Source organism: Muscardinus avellanarius (assembly GCF_963383645.1).
Source record: "Muscardinus avellanarius genome assembly, chromosome: 21".
In the NCBI taxonomy this organism is placed as follows: Eukaryota; Metazoa; Chordata; class Mammalia; order Rodentia; family Gliridae; genus Muscardinus; species Muscardinus avellanarius.
Window position 1 is genome coordinate 1100100 of NC_137807.1, and position 20369 is coordinate 1120468.

Below are 20369 nucleotides of genomic sequence, written 5' to 3' on the forward strand. Positions count from 1 at the left end.
CGGCGAAAAAATAAAAAATAAAGAGCCAGGCGAGGTGGCGCACGCTTGTCATCCCAGTACTTGGGAGGCTGGGACAGAAGGATCACGGGTTCGTGGCCAGCCTCAGCAGCTTAGTGAGGCCATTTCAAAATAAAAATCAGGCCACCTAGGTGGCACACTCTTATAGTCCCAGCACTTGGGAGGCGGAGACAGGAGGATTACGGGTTTGAAACCAGCTAGTGAGGCTTTCTGCAACTTAGTGAGACTCTGTTTCAAAATAAAGAATAAAAAATAGGGCTGAGAGTACATGGTAGAATGCCCCTGGGTTCTATCCCTGGTACCTCAAAAAAAAAAAAAGGCTAAGTTTCTCATCATTATTCAGCAGTGAGATTAATAATAGATTTATGTTTTTGGCACTGGAGATTGATCCCCAAGGCACTCTGCCTCTGAGCTACACCCTCATCTTTTTTATTTTTATTTGGAACTAGGGTCCTGCTAGGTTGCTAAGAGTCTCACTGTGTTGCTGAGGCTGTCCTTGAACCTGCAATCCTCCTGTCCCAGCCTCCCAAGTACTCGGATGACAGGTATGCGCCACCTTACCCAGCGAGGATGACAGGTTTAACAGACCCCATACAAGGCAGGTGTAGTGACGTGTGTGTAATCCCAGTACTCAGGAGGCTGGGACAGGAGGATTGCAGGTTCATGGCCAGCTCCACCTACTTAGTTGAGGCCTTAAGCAATTTAACAAGATGCTATTTCACACTGAAAAATAAAGTTGCAGCCGGGCGTGGTGGCGCATGCTTGTAATCCCGCGTCTGGGAGGCGGAGACAGGAGGATCGCGCAGGTTCGAAACCAGCCGCGCTGGCTTAAGAGACCCGGTTTCCAAATTAAAAAAATATAATAGGTCTGGGAGTGTAGCCCGGAGGTAGAAGGTTTCCAGGAACCCCAGTACCACCAAAAATAAAAGAAAAAGAAAGTTTCTTCCTGAAATCCTTTTTAATATAAGGCCTTTAATATTATTATTTTGTGGTGTTGGGGATAGAACCCAGGCGCATTCACATTCTCCCTCTGAGCTACCTCCCAGCCCAATTTTATTTATTCTTTTTTTTTTTGGGGGGGGTGGTACTGGGGTTCCTGGAAGCCCTTTTACCTCCGGGCTACACTCCCAGACCTATTTTATATTTGGAAACAGGGTCTCCTAAGCCAGCGCGGCAGGCTTTGAACCTGCGCGATCCTCCTGTCTCCGCCTCCCAAGCACTTATTTATTCATTTTGTGGTACTGGGGATTGAACCCAGGGGCATTCTACCTCCGAGCTATATCCCCAGCCCTATTTTTTATTCTTTCTTTTGAAGCAGGGCTGGGGGTGTAGCTCAGAAGTAGAATGCCCCTGGGTTCCATCCTTAGTACTGGGGAAAAAAAAAAAAAAGGGAGTGTGCAAATTCCCATAAGGACACCGGCAGCTCCCCCAGAGAACACAACCCCGGACACACTGCAGTAGCTGCGTTGCAAAGCAGCTGGTAACTAACAAAGGGTCGGAGTCTTGGCTACAAAAAGGAAACGGGTTCTAAGACAATTACGTGCTCGTAGCAAATCACACAGACAGACCTGTCAGAAGGCGCTTTATTGGCAAGACCGAGAGCAGCCGCCAGGGCGGAGGCCCCTCCCTAGATGTGGTTGATCAGGGGCACTCCGTGGGCAGGCAGCTCCTGGTGCAGCTGCCGGAACAGCATGGCACAGCGGTTCCTCTCCTGGGGCTTGCCCAGGGTGTGGTAGAGCCTGGCCTGGAAGTACAGGACGTCCCGGATCCGCTCCTTGCAGTCCACCTTGGCAAAGTAGTTCTTGGCCTCGTTGAGGTTCTCGATGGCGGCCTCCAGCGCTGAAGGACAGGGAGAAGCGCACAGGGCCAGCTCAGCGGGCACTGCACTCGCCAGCTGGCTGCATTTGACACGCACCGGCTACTGTTAGGGTCTCCATTCCTTAAGAAATGGACAACTGCTGGGCGTGGTGGCGCACGCTTGTAATCCCAGCACTTGGGAGGCTGAGACAGGGGGATCGCACAGGTTCGCAGCCAGCCTCAGCTACTTAGTGAGGCTCTCAGCAGCTTAGACCCTGTTTGCAAATAAAGTATAAAATAGGTCTGGGAGTATAGCCCGGAGGTAGAAAAGCCCCTAAGTTCCACCCAAAAAAGGAAAACTGAAAGACAACACCGTACTGTGGTGAGGCTTAACAATGGACCTTTGGTCCCGATCTCCAGCCTGGCACCTGGCTCCACCAGGTTAAAATAACCACTGACTTGCCCTCCAGCTTCCCCAAATGGGCAGGCAAAGCCCTCCAAGTGCCACGTGTGGGTCGACACAGACTCGTGAACTCTCAGGACTTAAATGCTATCAATTTAATGTCTTTTCCTCTTCTGGGTCCTAAACTACAGGCGTTTTATTTAATAAATCTTGGGGAGAGGGAATGTTGTGGGGTAGGGGCTAACTGGGCGATGTGTGCACGTATGTGTACACAAGTTTTTTTTTTTATCCCATTATGATGTATGAATACAGTGCACCAATAAAAAATAAAATTAAAAAAAGTAAAAAAAAAATAATCATCATCATCTTGGGGGGGTAATGGGGAATGAACCCAGGGACAGTCTACCTCTCAGCTGCACCTTCAGCCCTATTTTTTATTCTTATTTTGTTTTTTTTGTTTTTTGTTTTTCGGGTCTGGGGATGGAACCCAGGGGCATTTGACCTCCAAGCTACATCCCCTGCCCTATTTTTTATTTTTTATTTGAAACAGGGTCTCACTGAGTTGCAGAGGGCCTCACTGAGTAGCTGAGGCTGTCCTCAAACCGCGATCCTCCAGTCTCAGCCTCCCGAATGCTGGGATTACAAGCGTGCGCCACCACGCCCGACCTTTTATTCTTATTTTGAAACAGGGTCTAAGTTGCTGAGCGTGTCAGTCCTTGCCGAGGCTGGCCGCGAACCTGTGATCCTCCTGTCTCAGCCCCCCAAGTACTCCCAAATAAAGCCCCCTCGGCCGGGCTTCAGACCTCACTCTCTGTCTCGCAGTTTTTTCAGGCGCCTACCTTCCGCCTTCTTCGGCGGCTCGTAGGAAGCTGCAGAAGCCACCTGACACTTGGCCACTAAGAACATGGCGCGGCCTTTGTCCAGGATGGCCCCGTCGGCCAGGATGGGCTCGATGGCCATGTGCAGGAGTGTCAAGGCCTGCTCCGGGATGCCCAGGATCAGCTGAAAGAGAAACACCGCAGCGTGACCCCGCGCACGCCCCCAGGCCCGCCACAGCGTGTGCTGGCTGGGCGGCACACTCCCATACTCCCAGCAGCTCAGGAGGCCGAGGCAGGAGTGCCACGAGTTCAAGGACAGCCTGGGCAACGTGGCAAGACCCTGTCTCAAAATGACAAAGGACTGGGGACCAAAACACCTTCGGGCTCCAGCCCTGGTGGCACAGAAAGAAAAAAGAGCGTGTGCCAAGCTAGTTTCCGATCTAGCAGTAGCAGGGGGTTATTCACAGATACAGCAGAGAGTGGTTATCATATGGAAAGGTTTCATCTTCACAAAGAGACTCAGAATTCATAGCCTTTATTTATTTTGGGGGCCTGAGGATTGAACCCAGGGCGCTCTACCTCTGAGCTACACTCCCAACCCAAGTTATTTATTTATTTACTTATTTATTTTTGTGATACTAGGGATTGAACCCAAGGGCATTCTACCCTGGGCCGCACCCCCAGCCCTACTGTATTCGGACACAGGGTCTCGCTAGGGTGCTGAGTCTCACTACTTGCTGGGACTGTCCTAGAACCTACAGTCCTCCGTCTGTCTTAGCATCCCCAGTACTGGGATTACAGGTGTGGCCACTCACCTGGCTTACTTTTCTTTTTAATTTTTAATGAATTTACTTTTGGTACTAGAGATTGAACCCAGGGGCATTTTACTTCTGAGCTACAACCCTAGCCCTTTTTGTTTGTTTTGCAACAGGGTCTTGCCGGGTTGCTGGGAGTCTGACTCTGTGACTGAGGCCGTTCTCAGGCATGGTCCTGTTTCCACTTCTCATGGGCTGGGAGCAGAGCGTGCACCATCAGGCCCAGCTAGTCCCCGCCCCCCCCCTTTTTTTTGCAGTACTGGGAATGGAAATCAGGGGCATTCTCCCTCTGAGCTACACCTCCCGCACTATTATTATTCTCTATTTTGAAACAGGGTCTCACTAAGTAGCTAAGGCTGGCCAAGAACCGCAATCCTCCTGTCTCAGCCTCCCAACTACTGGGATTACAGGTGTGTACCACCACACCTAGCTTTTTTTTTTTTTTTTTTTTTTTTTTTTTTGTGGCACTGGAGAATTGAACCCAGGGTCATTCTGCCTCTGGGTTATACCCACAGACCTATTTTTATTTTAAGACAGGGCCTCCACTAAGTAGCTGAGGCTATCTTCAAAACTGCAATCCTGAGGACTTCCGGGAAGACGGCGACCGAGAAAAGCGGGGCTTAAGAGCCCCGCTAACAACCAATCTCCATTACCACAAAATCAGCGCCTTTCATAGCCAGAAAACACCATCACCAGAGAAACAAAAAAATCACCAGGCTCCAGAGAGGAGGGGGACTCAGAACGGAGCTCAGAGCCACAGAGGAGACACGCCGGACTCATGCCCGAGGACGCGACAGCAGCGCCTTACTGCCGGTGGCAGCGGTGAGTTCACCGGACAGCACCAGACCAATGCACTCAACAGCCCACCAGGCTCCAGAGAGAAGCGGCAGACAGCGAGCTGAGGGACTCAGAGCGGAGCTCAAAACCAGAGAAGAAATACGCCACCCTCACGGCCGAGGGCGTAGCAGCAGCACCATATTGCCACAGGTGGCAGCAGCAGCGAATTCACCAAGTCCACGACAGCTCCATCTGCGTACTCAACAACAGTGAGTCAAACTGTGGCCCCAGAGGAGAAATCCCAGTACTGACTCCCAGGGACTTGACCCAGTGGGGGAGTGGCGGTGGCAGAGATATCACACCATAGGAGAACGACCAACCTGGCACTCCCCCATGGTCTAAAGCAGCCTCGATTGACTCCCTGGGTCTGAGACTCTGCGATACAACCCAGTAAAGGAGTAGTGGGGTCTGAGATACCACAGACTCGAGATCCAGAGCACCTTAAGTAAAATCATAGTGACCCAAGGGAAGAACCCAGAGAAGGCACAAACTTCCGAAATCATGGGAAAGAGGAATAACAATGGAGCAATAAATGCCCACAACCCAACATCAGAACCCGATAAAACAGAAATTCAGAGATTTCTAGAAGATCAAATCAGGAAAATAACTGTAGAAATAATAGAGGTGTTTCAAAAAGAATTCAGAGAGAGCCAAAAAGAGATAAAGGATGCAATTAATGAAGTAAAGGCCTCAATTCAAAGTACAAACAACCAATTAGACCACATGGAGAATAGAATCTAGCTCTTAGAAGATGATCATTCCAAAAATGAATGCATAGTTTCTAACTTAGAAAAAAAAATCCGACAGCAGGAATCTGACATTGAAGAAATATGGGCCCATTTTAAGAGAGCTAACCTAAGAATAATTGGAATAGAGGAGGGAAAAGAAAGTGAAACCAAAGGGATCAACAATCTCTTCAAGGAAGTAATAGCAAAAAATTTTCCAAACATAGAGCAAGAGGTCGATACACAGATCCAGGAAACTTATAGAACTCCATTTAGGCAGGATCAGAGAAGAGGATCCCCACGCCACATAATTGTCAAAATGACCAATGTGGAAGTCAAGCAGAGAATCTTAAAGGCAACAAAAACAAAGGGCCAAGTGACATTCAGAGGCAAACCAATTAGAATCACTCCAGACTTCCCAAACCAAGTCATGAGAGCCAGAAGGGCTTGGAGTAACATATTCCAAACTCTGAAAGAAAACAACTTCCAGCCAAAAATTTCCTACCCAGAAAAACTTTCTATCAAATTAGATGGGGAAATAAGAAGCTTCCATGACAAACAGAAACTGAAGGAATTTATGTCTTCAAAACCAGCGCTAGAGAAAATACTCAAAGAGATTAACTACAAAGAAGAATTAGGTAACACACACCAGAACCAGAGAAACAAGATTTTCCATCCAACAGACAACTAAGATTGATTATCTGTGGAGATTCATTATTTATGTTAGTCTTTTACCTATCTCTAAATTGTATTGTTTGCTTTTATTGTTGTTAATTTTTAGCATTTCTAGTTGGAATATTAATATACCTTTAGATATAGCATTTGGAAATATTTTATCCCATTCTATCAGTAACTTTTAACTCTGTTTACATTGTCTTTGGATATACAATATTTTTATTTTTTAGGGAGTTTGTCTACCCTTCTGTTGCCTGTGCCATTGAAATCATATCCAAGAAACCACTGCCAATTTCAATGTTATGATGTTTTATGACCCAGATTTTCTTCTAAAAGTTTATAGTCTTAAGATTTATATTTAGGTCTTTTATCTATTTTGAGTTAATATTTGTATATGGGATTAGGTAAGGGTCCAATTTTATTCTCAACACTAAGAAGCAGAACAGGCTCAGCACCTCTGGGTGTAGACGCGCCAGGCGATCGACGGCTTACCTGGGCAAAGGCCAAGTTGAGCACAGTCTCGGAGGCCAGGTACTGCAGCCGGTACTCCTTGGAGAGGGCCAGGGCCTGCAGGAGCACCGGCATGGCGATGGTCGGGGAGGAAGAGCGCCAGTACAGTTCAGCCACAGACAGCAGGACACTGCAGGAAAGACAGACGTGAGAGGCCACCACTGCCCAGCCCCGGGAGGAGGGCGCGGGCACAGCTCGCCACCGACAGCAGGACATGCCGGACCGTCGGACATGAGAGGGCCACGCCGCAGCGCCGAGGCGCCCTTACCTGATCACCATTTCTGTGTTCTTCAGCTTCTGACAGTAGGTCAGGAGTCTTTGCAAAAGCTTGTGTGCCTCTGTCATTTGATTCTGGGCTTGGAGGACAACTGCTTTTCTGAAACATTCAAAATAAACACAAGTGAGCCAGGCGTGGGGGGCACGCTTGTAAGCCTGGGGCTAGGGAGGCTGAGACAGGAGGATCTCAGGCTCAAGGACAGCCTCGGCAATGTAGCGAGACCCGCAGTCACTTACACTCCGATTCAAAAAAATAAAATAGAGCCGGGCGTGGTGGTGTACACTTGTCATGCCAGCATTTGGGAGGCTGAAGCAGGAGGATCAGAGTTCTCAGCCAGCCTCAGCTACTTAGTGAGGCCCTTTGCAATTCAGTGAGACCCTGATTCAAAATAAAGGATAAAAAATAGGGCCAGGTGTGGTGGCGCACACTTGTAATCCTAACTTCCGGGAGGCTGAGACAGGAGGATCTGGGTTTGTAGAGGATCGGGTCAGCTACTTAACGAGACCCTTTGCAGCTCAATGAGACCCTGTTTCAAAAATAAAGAATAAAAAAATAGGGCTGGAGGTGTTGCTCAGAAGTAGAATGCTCCGGGGTTCCACCTGCAGTAACACACACACACACACACACACACACACACACACACACAACAACAACAACAACAACAACAACGAAAATAGTCATTACGAGCATCTGCGCTCAGGCTGGCGCACGGCTTCTCACCGGTATACGCCTTCGATGCCGTTCAGCGCTGTGATGCCCGTCACCAGTGAGTCGGCCAGATGGAACTTGCCGTCATTCATGGCTCTGTCAAACTGTATCTTTTGATCACATAACATCCATAACTAGAACAGAATTGAGCACAAAGTGGCAAATGTTAGCATTATTACTTTTTTTTGGTGGTACTGGGGGTGGAACCCAAAGGCTTTCTACCTCCGGGCTATACTCCCAGACCTATTTTATATTTTATTTGGAAACAGGGTCTCACCAAGTTGTTGAGAGCCTCACTAAGTAGCTGAGGCTGGCTTCGAACCCGTGCGATCCTCCTGTCTCAGCCTCCCAAGCGCGGGGATTACAAGCATGCGCCCCCACGCCAGGCAGAATGTTAGCATTATGACTCAGTGGCATCAGGAAGTACTTTGGCTTGTTTAGCAAATAACATCACAGAAACGCACACGCACTCCATTCTTTGAAATTAAAAATGCACCAGCCGGGTGTGGGGGCGCTTGCTTGTCATCCCAGCATTTGGGAGGCTGAGACAGGAGGATCGTGGTTCACAGCCAGCCTCAGCTACTACACAGTGAGACTGTTTCAAAATAAAGGATAAAGGATAGGGCTGGGGTGTAGCTCGGGGGTAGAATGCCCCTGGGTTCTATGCCTAGTACCGCAAAAATAAATAAATAAATAAATAAATAAATAAATCATAAAAGAAGAATAAGCCGGTTGTGGTGGCGCACGCTTGTCATCCCAGCATCTGGGAGGCTGAGACAGGAGCATCACGGTTTGTGCCTAGCCTTAGCTACTTAGTGAGGCCCTCTGCAACTGAGATTCTATTTCAAAATAAAGAATAGAAAATAGGACTGGGGGTGTAGCTCAGAGGTAGAATGCCCCTGGGTTCAATCCCTGGCACCACAAAAAAAAAAAAGAAAAAAAAAAATTAAAACCTATTTTCAGCCAGGCGTGGTGGCGCACACGTGTAATCTCGGTGCTTGGGAAGCTGCAATAGGAATGCAGGTTCAAAGTCAGCCTTAGCAAGTGAGGCTCTTGTCAACTTGGTGAGACCCTGTTTCAAAATAAAAAATAAAATAGGGCTGGGGGTGTAGTTTGGAGATAGACTGCCCCTGGGTTCAATCCCCCCCCAAAAAAAACCCCATATTTTTACCTGGACATGGTAGCGCACACCTGTAATCCCAGTACTAGGAAGGCTGAGAGAGGAGGACTGTAGGTTTGAGGCCAGCCTCAGCAAGTTGTGAGACTCTGAGCAAACCACTGAGACACTGAGACCTGGCCTCAAAACAAAAAAATAAAACAGGGCTGGAGCAGGGCATGGTGGTGCACACTTACAATACCAGCATTTGGTATTTAGGAGGCTACGAAAGAAGGATTGCAGGTTCCAGGCCAGTCTCAGTAACTTAGCAAAATCCTGTTTCTGAATAAAATAGGGCTGGAAGGTAGAAAGCCCTTGGGCTCAATCATCAGTCCCAAAATATAAAATAAAATAAAATAAAATAAAATAAAATAAAAGGCTTAGGCGGGGCTGGAATGTAGACCAGTGGAAAGGGCCTGCTCTGCAGGTGCCGTGCCCTGGGTTCAATCCTCGGTTCCAAAGATTCCCTCTGAAAAAAACATAAGCTAAGAAAGAAAGAAAGAAAGAAAGAAAGAAAGAAAGAAAGAAAGGAAGGAAGGCAGGCAGGCAGGCAGCCTAGGCCTGGTGGCGTGTGCTCGCAAGATCAGTACTTAGGAGGCGGAGACAGAACGATCACAGGCCTGAGACCAGCCTCAGCAGCTTAGCACGACGCTCAGCAATTGGTTTCAAAAACTAAAATTGTGGCCGGGCGCGGTGGCGCGCGCTCGTCATCCCCGCACTTGGGAGGCTGAGATAGGAGGCTTGCGGCTCGTGCACAGCCTCAGCTGCTTAGTGAGGCCCGCTGCAACTTAGCAAGACCCTGTTTCTTTCTTTTTTTTTTTTTTGTGGTAGTGGAGCAGGAACCCAAGGGCTTTTCTATCTCCAGGCTATACTCCCGTACCTCTTTTTATATTTCATTTGGAAACAGGGTTTCACTGAGTTGCCGAGAGCCTCACTAAGTAGCTGAGGCTGGCTTCGAACCTGCGCGATCCTCTGGTCTCAGCCTCCCAAGTGCAGGGATTACAAGCGTGCGTCACAACACCCAGGCAAGAAGACCTGTTTCAAAATAAAGGGAAAAGAAAAAAAGGGCTGGGGGTGTAGCTCAGAGGTAGAATGTCCCTGCATTCCATCTCCAGTACCACAAAAAAATATATATATAAAAATAAAATAAAAGCCGGGCATGGTGGCGCACACTTGTAATCCCCACGCTTGGGAGGCTGAGACAGGAGGATCGCACAGGTTCGAAGCCAGTTTCAGCTACTTAGTGAGGCTCTCAGCAACTTAGTGAGACCCTGTTTCCAAACAAAAATAGAAAATAGGTCTGGGAGTATAGCCCAGAGGTAGAAGGCCTCTGGGTTCCACCCCCAATACCACCAAAAATAAAAAATAAAAACCAAGCCAGGCGTGGTGGCACACGCTTATAATCCCAGCATTCGGGAGGCTGAGACTGGAGGACCGCGGTTCACAGACAGCCTCAGCTACTTAGTGAGGCCCTCTGCAACTCAGTGAGACCCGGTTTCAAAATAAAGAATAAAAAATAGTGCAGGGGGTGTAACTCGGAGGTCAAATGCCCCTGGGTTCCATCCCCAAATCTCCAAAATAAATAAATAAATAAATAAATAAATAAATAAATAAATATCTAGATTTTTTTAAAAAGCGGGAAGGTTAGGAAGAGAATGCCCTTGGATTCTATCCTCAGTTCAAAAAAAAAAATCCATTTAAATTATTAGGATTACAGACCTGTGTTGTTAGCAGCCTGTGACACCTGTTACGTTTTTGAGCTTTGTACAAATAAAAAGCATCACAAATACACTCTCTGATAACTTTTTTTTTGGCTCAGTATTATTTTTCTGAGAGAGGACTGTCGAATACCCCTCATGCCCGACTGCCTGACATTTCGGCTGAGCCCGCTCCCCAGCTGGCCGCTCACCTGCGCATGCTGAGTGTTGGGCGGGAAGCGTTCTCGCAGGTGTTTTAACACTTCGGCAGCTGCAGCGAAACAGCCCTGAAACAGAAAGGAGACCTGGTCCGCACGCCTGGCTCGCCCACGGCAGGAGGGACGCGCCCGCCTGCTCCAGGGGTGGCACCGGGGTCACTAGGAACAGGCCGTCAAACCTCAGAGGACCAGCCTGTTAAGGTTCTAATAGAGTCTGCAAATTTTTAAAGATTTTTAAATCATTTCATTGTCAATAAATACAAGTTTTAGTACCATAGTATTTTCCTAAGTAAGTAAACTACAGTATATCAAAATTACCTTCTATGCTTATTTTGGTTGTTTTTAATTCTTCTACTTTTTTATTTTTTATTTATTTATTTATTTATTTTTTTTTTTTTGGTGGTACTGGGGTTCCTGGAAGCCCTTCTACCTCCGGGCTACACTCCCAGACCTATTTTTAGGTTTTTATTTGGAAACAGGGTCTCCTAAGCCAGCGCGCACGGCTGGCTTCGAACTTGCGCGATCCTCCTGTCTCTGCCTCCCAAGCGCGGGGATGACAAGCGTGCGCCACCACGCCCGGCTTATTTTTTATTTTTATTTTTATTTTTTTGCGGGTCTGGGGATGGAACCCAGGGTCATTTGACCTCTGAGCTACACCCCCTGCCCTATTTTTTATTCTTTATTTTGAAACCGAGTCCCACTGAGTTGCAGAGGGCCTCATTAAGTAGCTGAGGCTGTCCGCGAACCGCGATCTGGTCTCAGCCTCCTAAATGCTGGGATGACAAGCGTGCACAACCATGCCTGGCTTAATTTTTCTATTTAAAAATTGCTACACTGTATACCTCAACATGTACAGCTATGCTTATATGTCCAATTATTTCCTTAGGCTAAAACCTCAGAAGTAGAAATGATGGGCACAGCCAGGCGTGGTGGCGCACGCTTGTCATCCCCGCGCTTGGGAGGCGGAGACAGGAGGATCGCGCTGGTTCGGAGCCAGCCTCGCTGGCTTAAGAGACCTTGTTTCCAAATAAAAGAAATATAAAATAGGTCTGGGAGAGTAGCCCGGAGGTAGAAGGGCTTCCAGGAACCCCAGTACCACCAAAGAAAAAAAAGAAATGATGGGCACTTTTACACTGATATGTTACTAAGTTACCCTCTAGAAATACACTAAAATTTCCATACTAGTATTCCATGTCCTTCTCTCTAGTAATCATTCAGCTTTTAGAGGGGTACTGGAGATAGCATTCAGGGGCACTCTCTGACCTACACCCCCAGTTCTACCACCATCCCTATCTTGCAATAATTTAAATGGACGAATTACGTGGCATTTGAATTATATCTCAATAAAGTGGTTGAGATAAAAAAGGTCACAGGCCGCCAGGCGTGGTGGCACACACCTACAATCCCAATACTTGGGAGGCTGAGACAGGAGGATCATAAGTTCAAGGACAGTCTCGGCAATGTAGTGAGACTCAGCAACCTAGAGAGACCCTGTGACCCTGTTTCAAAACAAAAAAGGGGGGGCTGGGGGCGTAGTCAGAGGCAGAACGCCCTGAGTTCCATCCCTAGTACCAAACACCAACAAACAAAGTCATAGGAGGCGCCCACTAAACACCTAGGCACAGTCTGTGGAGAAGTACTCCTAAACTTCCGAAAGGGGTAGAAACCACCCAAATATCTTCAGGCTTCAGACTGGAGGTACTGAGCGTCAGAAATAGAGAAGAGAGTGATCAAAGCAACGTCCTGGGAGCCAGTGCGTTCCCTGAGATAGAGACTGCAGATAAATGCGCGTCCCCACCTCTTCCCCAGAAGATACTGTGAGCAAGAGGAGACTTGCTAGGGCAGCACGAGAGGCGCTGTCATCAACCCCTACGAGAAGCACGTAGATTCCGTGGGCTGTAGGCCAAGGTTATGTCTGATTCCCAGCACCCTTCTCTGGGGTCCCGCAGACCCCACAGTGTGGGAGCCTGGTGCTGGGCGTGGGATCGGCTTGGCTCCCGGGACCTGCTTCCTTGCTGTGAAGAGCTGACACAAACGCTGAGCCACAGGGGCCACTGAAATGATGCCCAGAGAAGTACACAGGAAGCCAGAGACGGGCCCGCTCGGAGCACGCGTGAACACCACCAGCTAGCGCGACCATTGATTTTTCTGGTGGTGCTGAGGATGAGACCCAGCAGCATTCTGCCTCTGAGTTACGCCCCAGCCCTATTTTATTTTTTATTGGAAACGGGGTCTTGGTAAGGTGCTGAGGCTGGCTCTGAACCTCGGTCTCCTCTTCCTGTCTAAGCCTCCCAAGTGTTGGGGTTGGCTATAATTTCATTATTAGTCTCCCCTCTCCTATAAACACACACACCTCACTTCCTAACGTTTCAACAATGGAAACGTAAGTATAAAGGCGACGGCTTTCCCATCTTTCTGTAGAGCTAGCCAACCTCTTATTCCCTACACTAAGGCTAAAAGAAGACCCCAAGTTCAGCTAACTTCTACACCTGGCGGGACCCAGTTCTTCAGCCACCCAACAAGACCTGGCGCCAGGGCCTCAGGGCCGCTGGGGAGCACGAGTTTGGTTCTGAAATGTTCCCAAGGCCTGGTCGCCAGCTAGCCCGCCACGCTTTAGGAGGCGGGCGTCAGGCGAGGAGCCCGGCTAAGGTGCGTCCTGGACACCCAGGCTGGCGCCCCCCGCCCCAATGAACCGCCCCCCGTTCCGGTGGCCGCCCGCGTCCCGCCGACCTGCTCTGCGTGGAGCTCCGCCAGGTGGCACAGGGCGACAGCGAAGGACTCCGTGTTGTTCTGCTGCACGCCCGCGCTGCCCGAGTCCAGGCTGCTCATACTCAGCAACATCTGGGCTTGCTGCAGGGCCATGGTGCTGGGGAGGAGAGGGCAGGCGCGCCCTCAGTGGCGGCCCGGCTGCGCCGGCCACGACCAACAAATGCCCTCAGCGGACGCGCAAGGCAGCGGGCCCTCCGCCGCTCCGGCCGAGTGGAGGCAGCCGCCCCGACACCACGTCTGCTGCCCTCGGTCTCGGCGCGCAGAGGCGCAGCCTGGTGCGCAGCCCCCATCGCCACCGCCCCCCTCCACCCACGGCCCCTGACGGCACGATATGCTAATTAGGTTTCACGGGCAAAGTCAGACCCGATGCCATGCTGGCCCGGCTGCTCTGGCAATCCAGGCAGTGGCCAAGGTCGGCTGCTGGTGAGAGCACACCGTGCCAAAAAATTATCTGAAATACAAAAACAAGACTGGTAAAAGAGGCACTTCCTGTCATTCCTGAACTCCTAGAAACAGATTGTCTAGGCAAGAGGTGAGACAGGGCTCCCGGGTTACAATCTGGTTTACGAGTTTCCTTCTAGGCTAAAAGGCGGCTAAATACAAACAGGAACTGAGGCTGGAATATTCCAGGGCAGACCCCTTGGGGGCGGGAAAGCAGCTCCCTCTGCACGGCAGTTAGGGGGGAGAGGAGGCTCGATTTGGAGGAAGACGGCCATGCAACCTACGGACAGGAAGAGAGGCTCAGCTCTCGAAGCTCGGGCCTGCGCCCGGGCCGCTGGCCGGCTACTTTTGGGGCAGACCCGGTGTGAACCAGGACGGGGGTCACCCGCCGGTCATGCACAGAGCAGCTGGCAGGAGTGGGTGACATGCACGGGCAGATCTCTGCACGGTCCATGCAAACTAAAGACGCCAGTGCGCTCTGCGGCACCCCAGGCGCCGGGCCTCGCGCGGGACGGGTCGCGGGGCTGAAGCCGCCGCCGCCATGCCGAGCGGGCTTCTGCAAGGCCTACCTGCGGCCGTACAGCCTCCAGATGGCCGTCTTCTGTGCGATGCTGATGTCGATGAGCTCCGACAGGCTGTGCTTCCAGTGCAGGAGGTCGGAGTCCTTTAGGGCGTCCATCAATTTGTTGGCTGTCTTCCCAGCAAAAGCTCTCTGTTGAACAAGGGACTGTATTCCCAGGGAGGCGAGGTACTAAGGGGACAGATATACCCACGACCCAAGATAGAGATTACATGACAGAACTCGCTCCGCTCTTCAGAAACGTGGTGGAGTTCACATTTCAGCACATGCACAGACAGCTCTACTTAAAAGGAAAGCACCTACGACCTGGCCCTGACCCTGACCCCAGACGTGTGTCCTGAAAAAACGGGCTGGCGGCCAGCAGAGGACGCGCGCACCAGGGGCGCGGCCTCTGCTACTTACTGCGCGACTTAGCGCCAGACACTTGGCTTCTTAGCTAAGCCCCAGCTTCCTCATCTGTAAAATGGGCACCAAACCTATCATAAAGAATGGTGGTCAGGATTACAAGGGAGGCAGATGTCCAACAGCGCTGGGCACATCAGGTTACAGACATTTTTTAAAAAAGGAGGCCTACGGTGAGCGACAGGTTATCCTCTCATTAACGCCTGGCACAATCTTAAAGATTGTAAAAACAAAAACAAAAAAAACAACAAACCAAAACGTCAGCTTGAACCCACAGCAAGAATCGTACATAAGAAGCCCGCGTGACTCTCAGGGAGCCTCCCGTCCTGTCCGTGGAAGCTTCCGTCCCCAGAGCTGAGCCGCACGGTGACTCGGAGCGTCGACACGCAGGTGCGCTACAGCCAAGTACGTACTTCCTTTATTTTTTATTTACTTTGTCGTGTTGGGGACTGAAGTCAGGGGCGTTCTACCTCTGAGTTATTCCTCAGCCCTATTTTATTTAGAAAATGGGTGGCTGAGAGCTTCTGTTGTTTGGGTTTTTTTTTTCTTTTTTTTTTTTTTTGATGGTACTGGGGTTCCTGGAAACACTTCTACCTCTGGGCTACACTCCCAGACCTATTTTATATTTTATTTGGAAACAGGATCTCTTAAGCCAGCGCGGCTGGCTTCGAACCTGCGCGATCCTCCTGTCTCCGCCTCCCAAGCGTGCGCCACCACACCCCGCTTCTGTTTGTTTTTAAACACAATGTTTTTGGGTACTGGAGTTTGAACCCAGAGGCATTCTACCTCAGAGCTACACCAGCCCTATTTTATTTTTTAATTCAATTAATTAATTTAGTTATTTATTTATTTTGCAGTATTAGGGATGGAACCCAGAGGCATTCTACCTCCAAGCTACATCCCCTATTTTTTATTCTTTATTTTGAAACAGGTTCTCGCTGAGTTGCAAAAAGCCTCACTAAGTAGCTGAAACTGCCCAGGAACCGCGATCCTCCTGTCTCAGCCTCCCAAATGCTGGGATGACAAGCGTGCACCACCACGCCCGGCTTTTCATTTTTACTGTGAAACAAGTTCTCACTAGGTTGATGAGAGCCGCAATCAGGTGCTGAGGCTGTCCTCAAACCTGCGATCCTCCTGTCTCAGTCTGCCAAGTACTGGGTGACAGGCACACACCACCACCCCCGGCTCATGATTATTTTAAATTTTATTGACGTCTGTTGCAAGTTCTTGGAGACAGAAGCGTAAGCAGTCCCACTGTCTACGGTCCAGTCTGCAATAGATTTTCTGAGAATAAAGTCCTTCCAGCAGCAGTAACCTAGACTCCAGGTCATCGCTGCTTCCTGTAGGCAGACCTCGCTCCTTCAACGCCCTCCGTCCCTGTCACTGAGGACGAACTCAGGCCCTTTCCTACAACTCAAACCGAGGGAGGACAAATCTGCCTGGCAGGGTTATGGGTTCTGGCGTTTTTTTTTTTGCAGTACTGGGGATTGAACCCAGGGCCATTCTACCTCTGAGCTGTATCCCCAGCCCTATTATTTATTAGTTTGAAGCAGGGCCTCACTAAGTAGCTGAGGCTGGCCTTAAACCTGTGATCCTCCCGTCTCAGCCTCCCAAATACTGGGATGACAAGCGTGCGCCACCGCGCCCAACTCGTGGCTTTATTCAGTCTTTTAAAACAAAGACCAGCGAACTTGTTCTATAAAGGGTCAAAGAGCAAATAATTGAAGTCTGCCGGCCACATTTGGCTCCTGTTGCATATTCTTTGCTCGTGTTTTTTCCACGCTAATCATTTAAAATGTTAAACCCGTTCTTCACTGAAAGCCATTTGTTAGCAGGCAGACTGCCAAGATCTGGCCCACGGGCTGTGAAGTTTGGCCAATCCTGGGTTTAAAAATAAGCCTTTCTTTGCCAGGCATAGAGGGTCACATCTGTAATTCTAGTACTTGGAAGGCGGAGACAAGAGGATCACAAGTTCAAGGCCAGCCTGAGCAATTTAATGAGACCCTGTTTCAAAAGAAGGCTAGACCTATAGCTCAGTGGCACAGCACCTCTGGGTTCACTCCCCAGGATCACCAAAAAGAAAGAAAAGCCTTTCGAGGGCCGGGGAGCAGCTCAGTGGAGAGTGCTTGCGTAGCGTCTGCCGGGCCCTGGGTTTGATCCTCAGCACTGCAAAAATCAAAACCAGAACACGTCTTTCCTACAAGTTCTCTGAGTCAATACTTAAGTGTTGCTCAAGAAACTAAGCAAAGATCTCTTAACAAACTGATAAACAGAGCTTCCACGGATGTTATCAGGATAAAGGGAACAGAGAGAAACCTACCGAGGAGAAGCCAGCAGCTGGGTTAAAAAAGTCAGAGGAAACTACCAAGAATAAAAGGTACTTGTGACACCCATTCTAGCACCACCGCCGGCCGCCGGCCAGGAGGGCGGAGAGGCGCAGGCTGGAGCCGCGGGCCTAACAGTCTCACAGAAGGAAGAGCCTTACCGGTAACCCAAAGTGCACGGCCTTCTTCACGGAATGCTCCAGCAGGACGTAGCTGTCGGCCCTCTTCTGCCCCAGCACGTACAGCCAGCTCTGGAAGGGACAATCGGCAGGATGAACCCGACAATGGTGTCTAGCGTCCCGTGAATTACCTACGTGGTCGTGTGGAAAACTCAGAGGGGACAAGAGCCCTCGACAAGTCTTCCCAGCAAGCGGAAACCTAAGAAACTCGCTGGACCAGCCCGCTCGCTTCGGGCAGCGACTGAGGGGCAGGGTTCAGAGAAGACCATCCAGCCCCCGGGGGGCTGGGGGGACTCTCGGCAGCCGTCACGGGGCTGTGTTCTGGGTGTGCCTGGTGCCCGTGCTTTTACAGGACAGGGGCTGCCCAGGGGCCAGGTGCATGTAGCGGTGTCTTTGTGAAGGTCAATGCTAAATGTGGTAGGAATTGTTTACGTTCCTCCTCTTAAACTCTGTAGACAGGAAATGTCCCCAAAGCATATCAGATGTCAGAGGTCATGCGCGGAGAAAGAAAGAATACGTGTGGCCCTTTCTGACCCCCCATCACCAGCGCCGAGGACCTTGGCTCCAATTGCAAACCGGCACGGTCCAGGCGGGCCTAGGCCGCCTATGGCAAACCCCCAGGACGGAAGACGGCCTCACCAGACAGTGCTGGAGACACACGTGGTCGTTGGACTCCTGAGCGATCCTGATCGCCTCCTGCAGGGCGAGCTCTGCCTGTTGACTGAGGACAGACTGCACATTAGTACCCCTCAGCCCCGCAGCGCGACGGGAGCGGGTGCCGCTCCCGGGAAGCCCACCCCAGCAGCAGGAGGCCCAGGCGGGGGGATACAGAAATGTCCCTGCCACGCTGAGTGTCCACGCAACAGGGAAGGAGGATGGCTTTTATCTCGGCTCCCCCAGCTTTCTGCAGTTCTTCTCCACCCGGGGAGAGGCGAGCACAGTAAAGTCTGATTTTTCACTTCGTTCCCTTCTGCATTCTTTGAATTGTTTTTTTCCTTTCTCTCTTTTTTTCCGGGGAGGGGGTCGTACTAGGGATCGAACCCAGGACATTCTACTCTGAACCACATCCCAGATCATTTTATTTTTTATTTGGGCACAAGGTCTTATTAAGTTGCTGAGGCAGGCCTTGAACCGGCGATTCTCCTGGCTCAGCCTCACCAACCTGGCTTTTCAAATTGTTTTTTTTACAATGGTGCATTTGTTACGTACATATCATTTTTTTCCTTTTTAAAAACTTTTTTGCAGAGCCGGGCGTGGTGGCGCACACTTGTCATCCCAGCATTCGGGAGGCTGAGACCGGAGGATCACGGTTCACGTCCAGCCTCAGCTACTTAGTGAGGCCCTCTGCAACTCAGTGAGACCTGGTTTCAGAATAAAGGATAAAAAATAGGGCAGGAGGTATAGCTCGGAGGTTGAATGCGCCTGGGTTCCACCCCCAGACCCGAAAAAAAAAAAAAAAAAAAGTTTTGCAGGGCGTGATGGTGCATACTTGTAATCTCAGCATTCGGGAGGCTGAGACCAGAGGATCGAGGTTCACAGCCAGCCTCAGCTACTTAGTGAGGCCCTGTGCAACTCAGTGAGACCCTATTTCAGATATAAAAAGGACTAAAAAATAGGGCTGGGCGCGTAGCTCTGAGGTAGAATGCTCCTGGGTTCCATCCCCAGTACCTAAAAAAAGCAAAACAAAGCAAACAAATCATGCCCTTTGACCTGGCTCGTCAGCTTTCTCCCTTCCGCAGCAGCCACACCCTCAATTAGTCAAGTCCTTTTCCTGTGACCTTTCACTACATGGAGGCAACAGGTGCATGACTGAATCCTTTCTCCAGGCTCAAGGGTCTCGTGTCCTCCCCCGTCACTCACATGGCCTAGCTAACACCATCTTAATACCTGACGATGCTCCCGATGGGAGAAGCAGCCTGTCTACGTTGATTAAAAACTGGCAACCAAGCCAGGCGCGATGGCCCCTGCCTGCAATCCAGTGCTTGGGAGTTCTCTCAGCAACTTAGTGAGATCGTTTCCATATAAAATATAAAATATAAAATATAAAATGGGTCTGGGAGTACAGCCCGGAGGTAGAAAGCCCCTGGGTTCCATCCCCAGTACCACCAAAACAAAAAAAAAGCCTCTATGTTTTGAAAGATTTTTTCTCTTTTTGAATCTCTTTCCTGTTTGTACTCATTAAAAACACAGAAGCCAGGGTGGTGGCCCACACTTGTAACCCCAGCATTTGGGAGGCTGAGACAGGAGGATCGCGGTTCGTGGACAGCCTCAGCTACTTAGTGAGGCCTTTGCAACTCAGTGAGACCCTATTTCAAAATAAAGAATAAAAAATAGGGCTAAGGGGGTGTTGCTCCCTTAGCAACACCCCCTTAGAGGTAAAATGTCCCTGGGTTCCATCCCCAGTACTGTAACACACACACACACTGAAATAGCCAGCATCGCCCTCCCGGCAGCCTGAACCAACCAGAAGCAGCTACGCCACGTGGTTTTTAGCAAGCACGCAGTCTCTCACCCAGTACAGACACGACTTCCTTTTTGCTTTTCTAAATACTGAAAATAGCTTTTGCAGCCCACTCATTACTTCCAAAAACTCCTTCCAGGAACCCCTGGCCTTGTGACCTAACTTCCTTTTGATTGAACAGCTGTGTTGTTCTTGGAAGTGACAAGGCTCAGGGCGGGGCAGGGGGCTCGCACATCTCTGCCTCAGGGCACAAAGGCTGATTCACTCTTTGGAAGTTCCTACCAAGTCCAGGTGGAAGGGTCTCTTTCTTCTTCTTTTTAAAAAAATTATTATTATATTTTAGTACTGAGGATTGAACGCAGGGGCATTCTACCTCTGAGCTATATCCCCAGATTTTATTTATTTTGAAACAGGGTCTCATTAAGTTGCCAAGGCTGGCCTCCAACCTGCATTCCTCACATCTTAGCCTCCCAAGCACTGGGTTTATAGGCATGCATCACCACACCCACCTTTAAAAGTACTTTGTGTGAGGCCAGGAGGCTGAGACAGGAGGATCACA

At 49.8% G+C, this 20369-nt stretch overlaps 1 protein-coding gene across 1 annotated transcript in view; it reads right to left on the bottom strand.

The window, feature by feature from the left end:
- Positions 1-1645: 1645 nt before the first annotated feature.
- The window catches only part of ANAPC5 (anaphase promoting complex subunit 5), a gene marked incomplete at both ends in the record, with an annotated part of 29446 nt that continues 10722 nt past the window's right edge, over positions 1646-20369 (bottom strand). Inside the window, 10 exons of the mRNA XM_080717710.1 lie at positions 1646-1857; positions 3058-3220; positions 6581-6728; positions 6867-6974; positions 7596-7717; positions 10649-10723; positions 13385-13520; positions 14434-14615; positions 17332-17421; positions 17989-18070. Of these exons, the coding sequence (XP_080573836.1) occupies positions 1646-1857; positions 3058-3220; positions 6581-6728; positions 6867-6974; positions 7596-7717; positions 10649-10723; positions 13385-13520; positions 14434-14615; positions 17332-17421; positions 17989-18070 (1318 nt within the window). The remainder of the gene's footprint in view (positions 1858-3057; positions 3221-6580; positions 6729-6866; positions 6975-7595; positions 7718-10648; positions 10724-13384; positions 13521-14433; positions 14616-17331; positions 17422-17988; positions 18071-20369) is intronic.